At 36.5% G+C, this 18,579-nt stretch overlaps 1 protein-coding gene across 1 annotated transcript in view; it reads left to right on the top strand.

Moving 5' to 3' along the window:
* COL19A1 (collagen type XIX alpha 1 chain) overlaps positions 1–18,579 on the top strand; it is a 316,298-nt gene that overhangs the window by 70,881 nt on the left and 226,838 nt on the right. Inside the window, 1 exon segment of the mRNA XM_079780963.1 lies at positions 3,611–3,664. Coding sequence (XP_079637089.1) covers positions 3,611–3,664 — 54 coding nt within the window.

Below are 18,579 nucleotides of genomic sequence, written 5' to 3'. Positions count from 1 at the left end.
CCTTTCTGTGTAAATATGACTTCAGATGACCATGGCCATTCATGTGTTCAGCTTTCCTGGCATTTGTAATAAACTTGGATATATTGTTTCATTTGACGATAAGTCCATTCCTGTTTTTATTATACTGTGTGATTCTGCACTTTAATGTGCAGTAAATAAAGATGGCATTTCTCTGTGTTTACGTCTGGTATATAATTTTAGATATTAGAGCAGGTGCACAAAATAATGCCTAAATAGCTTGAAATCAAAAGTCGTTTTTCTCTAAGGCATATTGAATAGTTAATTTTGTGACATGACCAGAAGTACAGTGTTACTAAGGGGACCAGATGCTGTTTTCAAGGTTTTCCTTGTCTAGAAGGCCAAGAAAGGAAATTTAGGGGAGCTGGAACAGTATAGCACTAGGAGTCTCACATTGGAGCCCAAACCATTTGGGATTGAAGCCTATGTACCTCTTACTTTCTTTGAAAATGATCCTTAATAACACCTTGTCAATTGTTTATTTTATACAATAAAATATATAAAAAGCTTGTAATATCAGAAACTGGCACATAATGGATATTCAACAAATATGTTTTCTCTGCTTTCCTATCTACAGTGTAATTGTTCACATGTTGAAGGACAGGTGGAGATGATCCCTTTAGATTGAATGTAGTTTGTTATGTGACTTGACATAACAAGTTATGTATTACTTATTATAAATTTTGAGAAACTTTACTGTGATCTGGGGCAGTTTTATAAGAGCAAATTTTACTTTTATTTATGCCCATGTACTATGAGTTTGACAGCTATTTTGCATAATCATGTAAGTCCTGTCCCAGCTGAGTCAGAACCCACCCATGGCTTTCTGTCTCCATCAGTTAAACACTAAAGCTCTAACCATGGGCTACAAGGCTTCACATAATTTGTAGTACTCATCCTACCCCACCCTTCACATCCTGTATCATCTCCTACCCTCTCCTCTTGTTCACTCCTGCTCTCAGGTCTTTGCACCAGTTTACATACACCTGGAATGTTCTGCTAGATATCCATTTGATGCTCTTCACATCATGCAGGCTCTTGCTCAGGAATCAGTTTAAAATCATAATCTGACATTTCTATATAAAAATCAGTTTAAAATCCTATTCTGACATCTATATGTGAAAATCATCCTTCTTTCCACCTCTATCTTCTTTCTTAGCACTTTTATTGCCACCTGACATGTTATCATTATGCATCTATTTATTCCCCCCACTAGCATATGATTTCTGTGAGCACCATACATAGAACAGCACATAATAAGAGCTAAAAATACGCTGAATGAATGAATGAGCACTATAGTCTAAATCAACTCAGCTATTTCTAGAATCTATAAATTCAATGCTCCAATTGCTTAGGGATCCTGCCAGGCAGCACAAAGAGTCAATTTGCAAAGAAAGAGCTAGATAAATCATAAAGGATTGTTACATTATTCAATATTGTTCCACTACACCTTTTTCCTTTAAAAATACAAAAATTATTTTCACATAGTGACCTAACTAATTTTAGGTTGATACTGCCAATTGGTTAATGAAAAATCAGAAATATATGGGGGAAAGCCACATGCTTTGGCATGATTTAATATTTATCTTTATTTGCCTATATTCTCATCCCTGCTGTGATGCTTCATTAATCAGATTTACTGATTTTTAAATGTTTGATAAAGATGATGACCCTCTTTCATGGAGTAAGATGGTTTGAAATTCAAACACTGCTTATGTTTGAACACCTAGATATGATCAGTATTCTATGTCAAGGCACCTAATCAAACCATTCTAACTATGTCCTCTGTTCAAGACTAAACTCTGAGTGACATTATTTCAAGTAATGAATTCTTTTCAGACTAAATTATTATAATTTTCTGAATCTTCTCATTCCCCTTTCTTAGCAAGTAGAGTTGGCAACCTAATTACTTAGCAACCACTTTCCTTTCTCAGTTCTTTGAGACCCTTGCTAATACCCTCACCCACTTCAGAGAAAACTCTGAAATTCTCTCAGAGTTTTATAAAATAGCAGCTCAATTTCAATGTTCCCGAACCTAAGGGCGGGTGTGATCTGAGCTCTATTTTGGGAATAATTTTCTAGTTCATTTCTGTATTATCTTTCACATTTCCAGTTAATTACACAAAGTGTAGGCTTTATGAAATGATTGCTTTGCTAATATACTTTTAGAGAAAATCAAAATAATTTAAAATTTATTAAGTTTATTTACTTGACTCTATAGTAAAAAACTTTCTACTACTCCACCCTGTAATTTCACTACCTGGAAGTTTCCATTTTGAATAGCCTAATTTGTTAACCCAGAGATTGCTAGTGACCCTTGTATTTCCGTTCCAATATGACACTGCTCATATGCCTGTTCTGTGCCATACCACACCAATAAAAATAGTTGAATGAAAATATGTTCAGAATTTTTAAAAGAATATCTTACCTTAATAATAACTTTACAGAAGTAGAATTTAATGTTATGCTTTTCAAGTTTTTGTCCAATAAAGAATAGTTCTCTATCCTTTCGAATCCAATATTGAATATATTGGATTAGTAGACAGGTTCTTTTTGTATCAATTTTACCCAATCTGATATAATCTCATCTAATGTATAGGAACTTGAAGTTGACAGTTACTTGTGTGCCTTAAATCTGAAATTAACATACAGTATTATTATCATAAAGGCCCTTTGCAGAAAAAGCTGTGGACCCCTGCTCCAGAGCATTGGCCATTATCCGGAGAGCACCACGCCTTCTTGTGTCTCATTATCCAGAAGGCCGTGGCCCTGGTGGTTATTCACCTAAAACTGTCACAGTAGTAGCTGATATAATCTCATCTAATGTATAGGAACTTGAAGTTGACAGTTACTTGTGTGCCTCAAATCTGAAATTAACATACAGTATTATTATCATAATTATCATATTATTATTATCATAAAATTCTCATATACTTCTTAATCTCTACCAAGCATTAGTTGTAGTTAAGACAGACTCATTCAAAAAGTCTGTCTTAACTAGAACTAATGCTTGGTTGTAGTGTTTTCCACTGTTTCAAGTTAAATTTAATAGACTGAATTTGTGATAGAGCCATCAAGGCAGACATAGGCAGCTCACAGATTTTTTCCAGTTTAGGTGGAAGAGCAGGGAAGCTGAGAAGTGGATTGACCCAGCTTTTGGGTTTTTCCTGAAGGATGTAATGGAAGGTCAGGAACACTAAATGAAACAAACATGAGTACCTTAGAGTCTGAAATTTCATGACTTACTTGAATGGGAAGCATCAGGTATTAGTTGAGGGAACGGCAATAGAATCATTTCTTACCTTTGATAAATAGAAAAGGAATGACGAAACTAAATTGCGTATGTCAATGTGGAGAATGCTTAGTTTTAGTTTCGATTACCACTTTGATATTTATTCATTATTAATAGTTTGAATACTAATTATAAACTATATAGTTTAATAACTTGTGGACAATATGAGGAAGGAACTTAGGGCACAGACTTTGGGACAAGCAAAAGCAACTCTTCTAAGAAGTTGTAGATTCTCTTCAACAAGATTAGCAGTTAATACACCTTTGAAAAAACCTCCTAATGAGCATTTCTATATTTTAGGGTGCAGTTGGTATTAAAGGTGAATTTGGTGCTCCTGGAATTCCTGGGGAAAAGGTATGTTGATTTCCTACTTGATTAAACTTTGTGGCTGTTTTATGCGGTTGTGTCAGATGGGAAGGGGACGTTTATAGAACCAGTCTGGAAGTCAGGGCTCCGCACACTGTGTCCCTGCAGCGGGACTGCCACAAACTGCTGTATGATTTTCTAATTGTTTTACTAGAACCCAACCACATTCATTTGTTTGCATATTACAAAAAGTCTGCTTTTGTGCTACACAGCAACATTAGGTAATTGTGGCAGAGATCGTATGGCCCACAATGTCTAAGATATTTACTGTCAGGCCCTTTGCAGAAAAAGCTGTGGACCCCTGCTCCAGAGCATTGGCCATTATCCGGAGAGCACCACGCCTTCTTGTGTCTCATTATCCAGAAGGCCGTGGCCCTGGTGGTTATTCACCTAAAACTGTCACAGTAGTAGCTGAAGTTAAAGTGGTAGAAGGTTCAGAAACTACCATTTGGATTTTGTAATAGTTTGATAAATATTGTTCTTTTTTGTTAAATTTTCTGGGGTGACATTGGTTCATATAGGTTCATAATAAGACCATATGGGTTTCAAGTGCACGTTTCTATGATACCTGATCTGTATATTGCATTATGTTCCCCTCACCCAAAGTCAAATAATCTTTCATCATCATATATTTATCCCCATTTACCCTTTACTACCCTCCACCTCCCTTCCCTCTGGTAACCGCCATAGTGTTGTCTGTGTCTATGAGTTTCAGTTTTCTATCCCACATCCAGATGTTTTTTGAGTCCTTCTTCAATGTGTCTCTGATATCTGACTGCTTTATTGATACTGCTTCTTTTCTTTTAGAAATTACTCAGCCTGATATGCAAATATTTTACTCCTGTAGTAGTGTAACTGTTAGACTCCATGAAATCCAACAAATTGTGTTGAATGACAATGCATACCTTGATACAAGTTAATATTTATTTGTGCTTCTAGCCTCTTGCTTAAGCTTGTTAGTGACATTACTCTTCATCATTAATAAAAGTTCCTTCAAATACATGTTTAAGATGGACTAATTCCTTCAAAATGCCTTTTCTCCTAGAGAATACTATTCTCAGTACTTCCCTTAATTCCTAAAGAGATTGCCCCAATCCAAATTTGTTTTGTACACTCATTCCACCAATCTCTTTCTAAAATATATCATAGAAATCTGATTTTTTTGAAAATCTGGCTTTTTTTCAAATCATTTGAATACATGTAGGAACTCTTTTTTTTTTACAAAGCCAAATACAGAATCACTGGAGTACTTAAACTATAAAATATATTATTGAACTTCTTTACTTCTTTTTGTAAAGTAAACTTTATACAAGTTTACACAGTGAGTTATGGGAAAGCAGAATAAAATTCCCCTAGAATACTTTTGAACAAAACTTACTAAGATTAGTATAAAATACCATTAATTTCAGTGCTTCAAAATGACTTCTCCTGGATCCTATTTGGGAAAACCAGGTATAAACTGCTATTGATTGGCTGGGACAAGGCTTTCAACTCCTGAGAGGTAGTATCAGCAGACTGGATTCAGTATGAGAACTAGATTAAGTAATCAACAGGTTCAATCAGTAAAAGCTGATCAACTCAATCTCAATCAAAGGGCATCCAGGAGAGTAAGACGGTAACAGGCTAGAAAGTTAAGTATGTAAGTTAAGAAATTCTCTGTTAAAAAACATAGTTTCTGCCCTGGCTGTTGGTATTCAGTAGTTAGAGCATCAGCCCTGAACTGAAGGGTTGCAGGTCCCATCCCTGCCCTTGTTGGCGTGAATGCGGGAGGCAACAAATCAATATGTTTCTCTCACATCAGTGTTTCTCTCTCTCTCTCTCTCTCTCTCTCTCTCTCTCTCTCTCTCACACACACACACACACTCCCTCCCTTACACTCTCTCTAAAAATCAGTGGAAATAATATCCTCGGGTGAGGATTAACAAAAAATAAAATAGTTTCTTAGGAAAGAGAATATTTGAGGCAGAGGGAAGGAACTGGAGCAAGACATGATGTTGCAGAGACAAACGCTACTCAGGATTCAAGATTTTGTTTCTTTTCCCAGAATTCTAAATTTGTAGGAAGACTTTTGTGTGATGATTCATCCTACACTCTACTTAACATAAAACTTCAGTGAAAATAAAGGAATATACCAGCTAAGGATAAACTGGTTGAACCTAGTGATTATGGGAATAGAAGTGTCAGCCCTCAGGGCCCATTTGGTCAAAATGGTCATGGAGTGAATCTCACAAAATCAATGAGTTTCAGTGTCTGTGTGAAGACTCTGTCTCCAAGGAACTTAAATGTTAATGTGATAAGAAAAGCTGTATCTGTGGTGTTCTAAAATCAACAGAAATTATCCTGGCAAACACTCTCTCATGTTTCCTCAAGCAGTTTTCTTCTTTTTTCCCAAAGCAGTTTTATTTGGGCCTATTTTACTTGAGTTGTTCATAAAGGGCCTCACAGACCCTTAGAGAATTCATGCAGCTTCCCATGGTGCCAAACATGGTATCAGGCTCCACTTGGCCCTGGGATCCTGGTTTCGTGCATCTTCATCGACCCTCCTTAGTGGCTGATACCCTCCCAGTGTCTGTAGAATCACTGAGTCTTTGACCATACCCTCTCCTAAGATACAATCCCTGGTGGTGCCATACCTGCTTCTAACTTGTCGCTTCACTTAGGTGTTAAAGGGACATAACACTCACAAGTGAAGAAATATCACTTCAGGAATATTTTTGTTTTTACTTCTATAATTCCCAGGTTATCATTTATTTAAAATAACTCTAATGAATATATACAAAATAAAAATAACAAGAAAGTTACTATATTATGTGAGGGCATGGTTAATATGTTATAAATATTTGACTCCAATAAAGATATATCAAATTTTTTTAAAGTTTTAAAAATTTTTAAATTTTATTTTATTTTTTAAATATATCTTTATTGTTGAAAGTATTAAAGTTATTCCCTTTTTCTTTCCCCATTGATTCCCTGCTCTCCCCGCCCCCCACCCTCCGCCCCAAGCCTTCACTGCACTGTTGTTTATATACAAGGGTTATGCATATATGCATATAAGTTCTTCTTACCACTCCTCCCCTCTGAGATTCATCCGTCTGTTCCATGCTTCTATATCTCTGGATCTATTTTGTTGATCAGTTTATTTTGTTTATTAGATTCCACATTTGAGAGAGATTATGTGATACTTGTCTTTCTCTGACATCTCTCATAGCAATATGTTTGATACATCTCCTAGGGCAAGGGAAACAAAAGAGAAAATTTAAAAAATGGGACTACATCAAAATAAAAAGCCTCTGCACAGCAAAAGAAACCATCAACAAAATGAAAAGGGAGTCCACTGTATGAGAGAACATATTTGCCAATGATATATCTGATAAGGGGTTAATTTCCAGAATATATAAAGAACTCATATGACTTAACAAAGGAAGACAAACAATCCAATTTAAAAAAATGGGCAAAGGACCTAAATAGACTATTCTCTAAAATTTCAAAAATTTTAAATTAAAGTTGTAAATATGAGCACTTACATTTGGCGTAAAATACTTTCATTGTTTTATGATGAAATTGATTTGATGGATTTTTCTAAGCAAGTTTCCAAGGAAAATTCATTAGTTCTTAAAGTATTGTGTATCCTCAGAGCTGTATCTCCCACAGCTGGCTCAATGCGTCTCCCAGAGTACTCATACAGCATCCCGAGCTTCACTTTGATTCTGCTTTTCAGCATTTGTGATTCTTGGTGTTCTTTTTCTAATAAATAAAAATGCTTAAGAGTTCTATTAAAATATAAAGTAAAAACCTTCCTTGGAGCAAGAACATATATACCTCCATGTATACATCCGGTGTAATACTCCATCAAACATATATACCTCCATGTATACCTCTGGTGTAATATTCTCAAAGTGAAGACCTTTATTTTTTTTTAAATTTATCCTCACCCGATGATATGTTTTTATTGATTTTTAGAGAGAGAGGAAGGAAGAGAGAGAAGCATCAATGCGAGAGAGAAACATCCATCGGTTGCCTCCTGTATGTCCCCTGACTGGGGATCAAAACCACAGCCTTTTGATGTTTGGGATGATGCTCCAACCAACTGAGCAACCCAGCCAGGGCAAGTCCTTTGTTTTTGAAGGTTTAATATTTAAACTAACAAACTGATTTATAATAATGGAGTGAAACATATTCTGAGCAGTGCAGAATAGAATTTGTATATTAGCTGTACTTACTTCCAATGTAATGAAGTAATAAATTAAGTGATCTCTATATGAGTCCCATTATTCTAAAGTAAACCTACACTTTGAAGTGTATTAGGTGATAGCAATAATTTTTTTTAAAGTGAAGTCCCTGAACTAAATATTAGTTTACTGAGGCAGCATTTTTCTTCTGAGGCCTGGGAGAAAAATAGTTTACTAACCAACACTATACTTATTCTGAAATCAATTTATGGAATAGGGAGTCATGGAGACTTTGAGGATGGTGAACTGTGGAATTTATGCTGTTTTATATTTATAATACCCATCACCTCATACAAACTTGCATTCTAACCTGGTATATACAACCTTCCTGCTAACACACCACTGAAAAATAAGTGTCCCCTTTACATTGATGCAGCACAGCTAGGAGTGTGCCTTAGAGATTAGGTAAACTGTTCTGGGTTCACGTAAGGAAATCTATTCCCCATAGCAAGTGTCACTAGTGATTAGTCACTGGTGACTTCTGGTAAGCTTGGTTGGACAGAAGCCAACGTCAGTCAAAATCAGTAAATTGGATGGTCCAGTTTCCAAGAGAAGTGAATGACAGTCTATGAGATCACACACATGCACAAAAACACACACACACACACATGCACGCAATTCACCTTCTCATGGTAAGCAGTGGCAACATGAGATGAAGATTTGGACACTGGGATTGAATCCTGCCCAAAGTATGCTTGCATTCATTACCTGAATATTTCAAATGAAAATTTGCTTCATTTGCCATTTTGCTTATGTATGTCATGTATCAGATATGTTTTTTTGAGAAGTGGGCATACTTTTTAAAAATAGGAATAGTTATTTCTCAGTAATTGTTATCCTAATGATGCGATGTTAAAAATTCAATATAACCCTGACCCATTTGGCTCAGTGGATAGAGCATAGGCCTGGGGACTGATTCCAGACAAGGTCATGTACCAGGTTCGATTCCAGACAAGGTCATGTACCTTGGTTGCAGGCACATCCTCAGAAGGGGGTGTGCAGGAGGCAGCTGATCAATGTTTCTCTCTCATCGATGTTTCTAACTCTCTATCCATCTCCCTTCCTCTCTGTAAAAAATCAATAAAATATTTTAAAAAATTAAATATAGACCTAATTTATGCTAAAACCAATTTTCTATCTGCTGAATTACCTAGAGTTTGTCCTAAAATGTTTATTTTAATGGAAAAATAACTTTTACTAAGTTAAAATTTCTTCTCATGGAGGAGGTATGCAGTGAATAATAACCATCACCATTATGTCCTTCAAGTATTAAATACCCAGAATTAGACTGCCGGGTTTGACTCCCAGTTCAAAGTCTCACCCTGTGTAATTTAGGGCATGTCTCTTGGTTTCTTTTAACTTTTCTCTTTTATAAAACAGGAATTATATTGTACCTACTTCTAGTTTTGTCTTAAAGATTAAATGAAATTATTCATGAAAGTGTGTTCAGTGCCTGATATATACATATTTGGTAAACAATATATAATTTTAAAAGAAAACAGTTTGATGAGTCTAGTATTCTAAACTCTGGCTTACTATGAGACTAAATTAAAACTCATTTAAGGAAATTTTTATTATTTTCTCAAAATACATTTAGTAGAAAAATGTTAAAATAAAAGTCACATATCTTACTTTGACCTCTTAATACACACTAGATGTTAGCAAACCAATAAATATTTTACTTAGCTGAAATGTATATGAGTATAAACTTTCATAAAAATAATAGCCATCTCTTTACACAATAATTATTATGTGCTAAACACTGTTAAGAGACTTCTTTACATTATTTCATTCATTCCTCACAATAACTCTATAAGATTTATATCACCACTTTTTCACAGATTAAGAAACTGAGATAGAGAAAAAATTAAAACTTCCCCAAAGTTTCATATATAACCAATAGTGGAGGCAGGATTTGAATCTCTATCCATATGAATTCATAGTTCTTGCTCCTTTCCGTTATTAATTGAGGACAGCTCCTCAAGTATCCAGATTTCCTTTACATGGACAGCTCTGAATTAGGTCTTAAATTTGTTTGCCACAGCCTGCAGAGGGAACTGTACAAATTCCTACATTCTGCTCCAGGGAGGGCTGTGTCCTCTTAAAATCTGTGGATCCCTTGACCACTTTGTAAAGTACATGCTTTTCTAACCAATTTGCTGTACATCTGAAACTAATACTGAATAATATTGAGCCCTAGTTGGTGTGCCTCAGTGAATAGAGCGTCGGCCTGCAGACCAAAGGGTCCCAGGTTCAATTCTGGTCAAGGGCACGTACAGTAGTTGCAGGCTCCTCCTTGGCCTAGGCTCTGGTTGGGACTCCTGCAGGAGGTAACCAATCGGTGTGTTTCTTTCATATCAATGTTTCTCTCTGCCTTTCCCTCTTTTACTCTCCCTAAAAAGTCAATGGAAAAATATCCTCAGGTGAGGATTAACAAAAAAAAAGAATAATATTGAATATAAACTGTAATTTAAAAAGGGAAAAGAAAAAATGCATTGACTCCTTATATAGTCTGCCTAACTATAGGGATTCTGACTTTCCCACCCACCCTCAGAAAATTGTGTTCACCTATTAAAAATATGCTTTTAAACTTCCCACACATACCTGACTCTCTGAAGATCCTTGTTTGCCCTGCACGCCTCCCCCCCCCCCCCCCCCCGCCCCCGCAAGCAGGCCAGTCATGGCCACATTCTTCAGATTAATCTTACCTCAGCACCTAACTTAGAAAATTCTCTATGTTCCCCACCAAATTGGCCATTAATAAGTTGTATATTCATTTGATTAAAAACAAAAGTGTTTAACTTAGTACCATGACTTTATTAAAACACACACACACACACACACACACACACACACACACACACACACATACACACACACACACAAAACTTCCAGAGGTAAAAAGGCATATGCATTAAGGGCACTTAAGAGGTATATCTGAGAACATGAAGAGAGAGTTGCCAAGTGCTTGTCTTAAAAATAGTCAGGCTCTCTGTCCTCATTACGAGGTGCATTGTATGATGGTGGTTTTTTTCACCATAAACTCTGAAGGCCTCAGTCTTTGCAGGTGAGTGAGACTGAATTGGGCAGATCCATTGTTCCCTGTCTGTTTATTTCTTTTCTGTTGGAAAATGAAATGACTGTGATCTTTGAATCTTGATTTTCTCTTAAAAAGACATTTTATGAGAAGACTACAGCTTCTAGAAATAAAGGCAGATGGTTTGCAGTTTATGAAAGCGCATACAAGACCCGTAGCTGCTGTGAATTATAATGAACTCCGCGACAGCCCTGGTCCAGATGTAGCATTAATGCCTCAGAGACTCAGAAACTTAGAGATGTTTATTGAAAAAAAACCACACACAAAAAACTAGAGAATTTTAAAAACTCATTTGGCTGTCTCTCTCTATTATATCATTTCACCCAATTTCCCATTGAAATTCAGAAATACAATTAATTTCATTGTCCTTTCCAAGATAAAAAAGAAAGTTGAAGTACTTATTTATATGTGACAACCTAACTTTATTGTAACATTGAGCTGTTTCCTTCCTATGAGATTGTCAAGGTTGAAAAACAAGTATGAGCTCCATGTTAGAGAAAATGCCAGTTAAATAGAGAATCATCTGTATATTTCTGTCTTTCAGAAAATTCTGAAACGAATGAAGGTATAGTCAATTCTGCACAAAAGATTGAACTTTTTTATTGTACCAATAATCATAGGAGAAAATGACCACAAAGAAAACAGTTTTGTTAAGGGACTTGTTAGCTTTACTTACTATAGTCACAAGAATGATAGCTTGGATTAACAGTGAGAAATTACTGCCTTTACATGGAGTAGGTCTCATTTAATTGTCTTATCTGTGGGTAGTATATTGATACAATAGAGCACTAAAATAAGCAGAAACATGAGAAGGACAGAGGTAATAGAAGGACAGGAAAAAGAAACAGAAACTTGCTCACTCTGCAGTTGATTTCATTTCTTAATGGTTTCTTATTCCTTTCTAATGCCTTCCACTCGCACCCCAAGTGGAGCAGTTGGCAGAGAGCACAACAGATGGATGACAAGCTCAACACATGCAGTGGATCTGGCACCCAGGCACTTGACTTCTATTTGCTAAACAGTTAGCCAGATTCAAGAACCTAGGCTGCTAATGCTCCTATTTGGTTTAATGCACTATGAGAATCCAGCACATAAATAGTAAAACATTTCCATAAAAAGATATCACACAGATTAGCAGCTAATTGTTTTATTCTTGGTGTTGATTGCTGAACTACAGTGAATTTAAAGGTAACTGGTATTTTATAGACATAGAAAATTTCAGATATTAGAGTTTCCTTAAAACAGCCTTTTGCCAGCCAAGTCAGGGACTGGAATTGTAGGTAGACGATTTGAGGGGGTGATCACAGACAATTCACTGTGTCTTCGCAGATGACTAAATTCAAAGCTCAAGACAAATTGCATATTTTTCATGAAGTCTCCCTGGTCACCAGGCAGATTTAACAACCCTTTCACTCAGCTCACATAGTACTTCATTTACATTACCAATAGAGTTTGTGTCATTGTCCCCAGGATGAACTCCCAAAGAACAAGGACTTGGTATCTCTTTCACCCCTGGAACCCCAACACCTGGCCCAACATATAGCACCTGATTGGTTCCGGACAAATAATTGTTATGTTGTTCAGAAATAGAGGATGATTGTTAGAAAACCCTCCTGGGAGGGTATTGGAAAAAGCCCAGATGGCAGCGATGCCTCTGTGCAAGCCTTCTGTATTTTCTACAAAAGCATACTTCGAGGAAATAGGAGGGCAGGAGACCCTCTCACCTACCTAGCAAAGCTTACAGACACTGCGTCCTAGAATGAAATAGAAGTGTGTATAGCTCCGGAACCTGCTTCCCATTTTCTCTTGGAGGAACTATGCTCTCTCTTCTCTCTCAAGCATAAATGTGCAAGTTATCTTGCTCTTTCCTTTTCCCCAAACTTGGTTTGAAAATCTCCTGTCTCTGACAACAGTGCTAAGGAATGTTATTTCTCTATATCTTAACAACCATTTACTTCAGAGCTAAAGATAATTAACCAATGACTTTAGTGCATTTAAGCTCCAGTAGAAGTAATTGATATGAAGTAGAGAAGTAGAACTATAAATTACTCATCACGAGGAATACTTTGGACAGGAAATAGTTGCTGTTACCGGTATCTCACTTTCCTCAGTTAGGAGCTAACCAGTGACACTGTCCTTCTCTTTATATCTTAAATCATCTTTCACTTGTTACAATACTTAATTCAGATGTCAATTTCTATACTTCGGTTTCCCTAGTACCTTTGTGAAGTTTCAACTTTACTTAAAAACTGTCTCACCACTAGTCTCACAACAAAGCGAAGAGCCCAAACACTTTCTCTTGACAGATTCCCTTTAAGAAAAGCACCACAATTACACACAAGCCCAGGTATTGTGATGGGCTCTACAGCAATGGCCAAGGCTCAGTTCCCTGACTTGAAATGTTTACCTCTCTAAACAACTTCAATTTTTTTACATTGAAATAAGTTAGTATAATTTGTATTCAATTCATTTGATAAAAGATTATAAAACATTTGTCTTTGAAAGGAAAACTTAATGGTTGTAGTTGACTATAACTTTCATATTACATATGCAAGTTAGCATTAAAAAAGCAAGTTGTATTAATAGAGACAGTATAGTACCCAGAACAGTATGTGTGTGTGTGTGTGTGTGTGTGTGTGTGTGTGTGTGTGTGTAACAGTCCTGCTCTCTATTATGAGTATGAGGGACCATTTCTGGAATGATACACTGAATTCTGAGTGCCACATTTAATTTTTTATATGTTGATTTTTTTTAAGAGAGGAAGGGAGAGAGAAACGTAATTGATCGGCTGCCTCCTGCACACCTGCTACTGGGGATTGAATTTACAACCCTGGCATGTGCCCTGACCAGGAATTGAACCCATGACCTCTTGGTTGCTGGGTCAGTGCTCAACCACTGAGCCACACCTTCTGGGCCTGAGTGCCACATTTTAAAAGACATATTGGCTAACCAGTGTTTACCTAGAAAATAGTGACGATAATATTAAGGGAATCCAAACTATCATTTGATCAATGACTGGTTTACTGAGCAGAAGGCTTTACAGGGAACAAAGAGATGTCATGTACAAGACCCCTAAGATGTTTCTTTCTGTGTGAAATAAGACTAATGGGCAGAAATCTGGGAAAGTTAATTTGGGTTCATAAAACATTGTTTCAGTATCCTCACCTAGAATTCTTTTGTTTGTTCTTGACAATGCAATTTAAACAGCAAAAGTGCCTGACTTTAATCAACTTTCAGTAGATTCAGTATCTCAACAGATTCTTTGGTGAAAGTGGTTAATATAAATGTATGAATTTGTACTTGTTCCTATAATTAACAACACCCATCCAACTTGTTTTCTAGTTATGTGCATCTGCATATACTTGTGTACACACACATGCATATACACTTAGGTCAGTAGATTTTGAAATAGTAGATGTTGAATTCAACTGCTACTTACTAACTTTCCATGTTCACTTTACTATGATTAAGACAGGCATTGCCCTGACTGGTGTGGCTCAGTGGATAGAGCGTCGGCCTGCGGACTGAAAGGTCCCAGGTTCGATTCCGGTCAAGGGCATGTACCTTGGTTGCGGGCACATCCCCAGTGGGGGGCGTGCAGGAGGCAGCTGATCGGTGTTTCTCTCTCATCGATGTTTCTGGCTCTCTATCCCTCTCCCTTCCTCTCTGTAAAAAATCAATAAAATATATATTTTTTAAAAAAAGACAGGCATTGACCATACATTCTTTGGTGGGTTGGTATCCCCTTCTTTGAAATGACCCATAAGAATAAGTAATAATAGAGTCTCATTCATTTTATGAGTAAGAATGTTTTAAATTTTTCTTATTCTGAGCATTAATGTGATAATACATCTCCATGTGTTAGCTGCATTAAAGGTCCAATATATATAAATAATTTTAAAAGTTTGAAGTTTAAAACCTTATGCAGTATATGTATTTTTTAACTTGAAAATATTTTTCTTGGAATGAAATACTAGAAAATAGAAGAAAAAATACTCCTTGAAATAAGGACTCAGATTGATGAGATATTTGGGTGAAAAAAAGGGAGGTATATATTCTATTTCCTGAAATCTTTGAGTTCCAACAATTTAAGAACCACATAAAAATTCAATTTCTTAAGATTACATCCTGAATAAAGCAGAACTATAGTTAGAAATGTAGAGGTCAAGTTAATACACAAAACCAAAATCAGATTTATTTTAGCCACTTTTTTTATTGTTTTTTTTTTATGCCAGAATTTTGGCATGCTACTTCAGATGTTTCTTCCAGCTACTGCACTCAACATTCAATTTAAGTAAATTTTCTCTAAATAAATATGAATTAGTGGGAAAATATTGATATATTTCTAAGTGTACACTAAATTCATACAGAAGATTATGTTCCAAAAAAACAAGATTTAAATGAAATAATAGGTTAAATTAATTTTTAAATATGGAAACAGTGTTATAATAGGATCTCAGACTTTTTAATCTAAGGCTGAATGCCTAACTATTTAAAGGAAAAAATAAAACATAGTATATGTTTTAGTATATAACTTTTTATTTTCTGGGCTTAGATTTAGTTATTAGCAAATTTTTGTTTACTTACTTAATCTATCTTTCTTTGCTTGGTCTCATTGGTACTAGGTTTGCAAACCATAGCCCTGGGGAGTGTGATTCCTTATTAAGTGCCCTTTAGACAACATGCATTTCCTGCATAATAAGAAAAGACATTAATTCCAATGTTAAGTGAGTCAGGAAAACTATCTTTTATGGCTAGCTGTGATTGCTTCAGGGACATGGGCAGTGATGAAAAGGAAGTAAAAATGAAATACTTCAATCAGTTTTTCAGAAAGCCATCAGCTGGCCCTAAATTACACCTAATTTTTTTCCAAAATCTTCTCAAAGAAGCTACTTTCTTCTTTTTTTCTTTCTTTTCTTCTTTTTTGCATTCAACACTTTTCTGGTATTAATTTCAGGTGAACAGCACCCAAAGAGGTTACTTCGAATTCTGGAAAGGGTGCTCTTGATCCATGAAGCTGAAGACATGCTATGTGTTACAGTAATAACATGGCACAATGCTATCAGCAGCAGTGTTAGAATTTGCCCCACTTTATATTGCTCAGACTCATTCATTTGCCTATCTGTAGCTTGACTTTGTGACAAGAAAGGTACACCGCCCTTTGATGGAAAACCCATAGCAGAAAACAAATGCCTCAGTAACAAGTTTTGAAACTTATGGTTGCTCTGGTAAACATTGATTGTCATTTTCTTTCAATAATGGGCTAAAACATTGATTGGAAGCTAAAGGAAAAGCTTCGTATTTCTTTCTTGCTCTGAGACTGGGAGGAAGGAGGGAAAACTAGAGTTCAGGAAAAACAGCTAACATCTGCCCATCCAGTCATTGTCAACAGGCATTTATTGGATAGATGGAATTAAATTTGGCCCCAAATTGCATGGGGTACTGGTGCTTTGAAATTGCACTTCAGAGTGAGCATGAAGAGGCTCATTCTGTTGACATAAATTAGGTTTCAAATAAAGTCGAGGCAGAAACATCATTGTCCAGTAATCGGTTAAACAAAATTTTGTTCTCAAAGACTATTTTCTTCTTTAGTTTTTAGGCTACTTAATAAATCTCTCTTTTTTGGACATAGAAAATGACAAAAGATTTTAAATGATTACAGAAGATTCTAGTAGGACATCTCTGCTAATTTCAAGAAAAATCAGTAAGGCCCTGGCTAGTGTAGCTCAGTTGGTTGGAGTGATATCCCGTACACCAAAAGGTTTCAGGTTCAAGTCCTAGTCAGGGGACATACCTGGGTTGTGGGTTCAATCTCTGGTCTGGGTGCATATGGGAGGTGGCTGATGGATGTTTTTCTCTCACATGGATTATCTCTCTCTCTCTCTCTCTCTCTCTCTCTCTCTCTCTCTCTCTCTCTCTCCCCTTCTCTCTCTCAAAATCAATGAGAAAATAAAAGAAAATCAGTAAGGAGAAAAGACCAAAGTTTCTGAATACCCATGTTGCAAACTTTAAACTTCAAAAATCTATCTAAACTATCTCAAAACCTTCCACATGTTGTGACATGTGAAACCGACTCATTTCTTATGAGAGTAAATGGCCCCAAGTGTTCATTGGGTTATCTTGGCGTTTAGAGTTATGTTTACAAGACAAATGTCTAGTCAAGAAAGAGCCAAAACCAAATAACACTCGCCATAGGAAAACACATTTTAATTCAAACAAAAAAGAAAAAAATTTTAAAAATATATTTTTATGGATTTCAGAGAGAAAGAGAGAGGGCAAGAGAGATAGAAACACTAGGGAGAATTATTGATCGGCTGCCTCCTGCTGGGAATTGAGCCGGAAACCTAGGCATGTGCCCTTGACTAAAATTTAACTCAGAACCCTTCAGTCTGCAGGCCAGCGCTCTAAGCAAAACCAGCTAGGGCCAACTGTAGCTGGTTAAAAACAACCCTAGCTGGTAGCTGGTGTCTATTAAAAAACATGCTTTATATCACAGTTTTAGAGAATTTTGGTACCCAGTTATCAGGTCTGGGTGTAACCCTAACCTGACATATGTCAGAAGTGGGACTTTAGGTGTGAGTACTCAAAGCATATGGTACATAGGAGTGTGCTGTGAGCAAAGAAAAAGAGGAGATACTGTCACTACTTTTTTTTTTTTTTATCCAGAAAGTATTTTTGGCAGAGTATACTGTATCAGTGTCCGTTACTGGATTACATGCCATATCTTATTATCATGTGTAACTTGTAATATGATATAAAACATTATATTAGACCAACAGATAAAAATAATTCTGCTCTTTATGGACAAGTGGACATATTTCTCTGATGAGTAACAGATGCTTAATTTCTATAGACTGTTCCCTGGCATCACAAACTTAATGTGCTCTTACTATTTCTTGACCAAGTGAAATTGGAAGTTCCTAATATATTGTGTGATCCCTGAAGTCTAGAAGTCCAACAAAAATTTTAATAATACAAATATGTTTATTACACAGATTAAGCACATTATATTTTACTAGAGGCCCAATACATGAAATTCGTGTAAGAGTAGGCCTTCCTTCCCCCAGCTGCTGGCACCAGCTTCCCTCTGGTACCTGGGACCCAGTCTTCCCTCCAGCCGCCAGGAGGCACCCAGGACCCAGCCTTCCCTCACAGCCCCAGATTGGTCCAGAAGGTCGTCCAGCCTAATTAGCTTTTATTATTATAGACTAGTAGCCCTGCGCAGGAATCTGTGCACCAGTAGCTTGCTGCTGCCCTCCAGTAGCTCTCCGCCCACTGCCCCGCCCTCCTGTAGTTCCCTCTGCCCTCCCCACCCTCCCCCATAGCTTGCTTCCCTGCCCCCTCCTGTAGCTCTCTGCCACCCGCTTGTAGCTCGCTGCCCCTCCCTCTTGCTGATCTGTGATGCGGTTGTTATTCGGTCGGTCGTTATGCTTCACAGCGTAACGACCAATTGCGTATTATATTTTTATTATATAGGATTGTTACTCCAACAGTTAATTACATTAGCAACAAAGTTTTGCCTTTAGTGTTTAGTATATACTGTGGAACACTTAGATAATTTAACCTGATATTTTTTT

This window comes from Cnephaeus nilssonii, assembly GCF_951640355.1.
Source record: "Cnephaeus nilssonii genome assembly, chromosome: 9".
Classification (NCBI taxonomy): domain Eukaryota; kingdom Metazoa; phylum Chordata; class Mammalia; order Chiroptera; family Vespertilionidae; genus Cnephaeus; species Cnephaeus nilssonii.
Note: the sequence above shows the minus strand (reverse complement) of the source record. Positions and strands in the feature narration are given on the sequence as shown.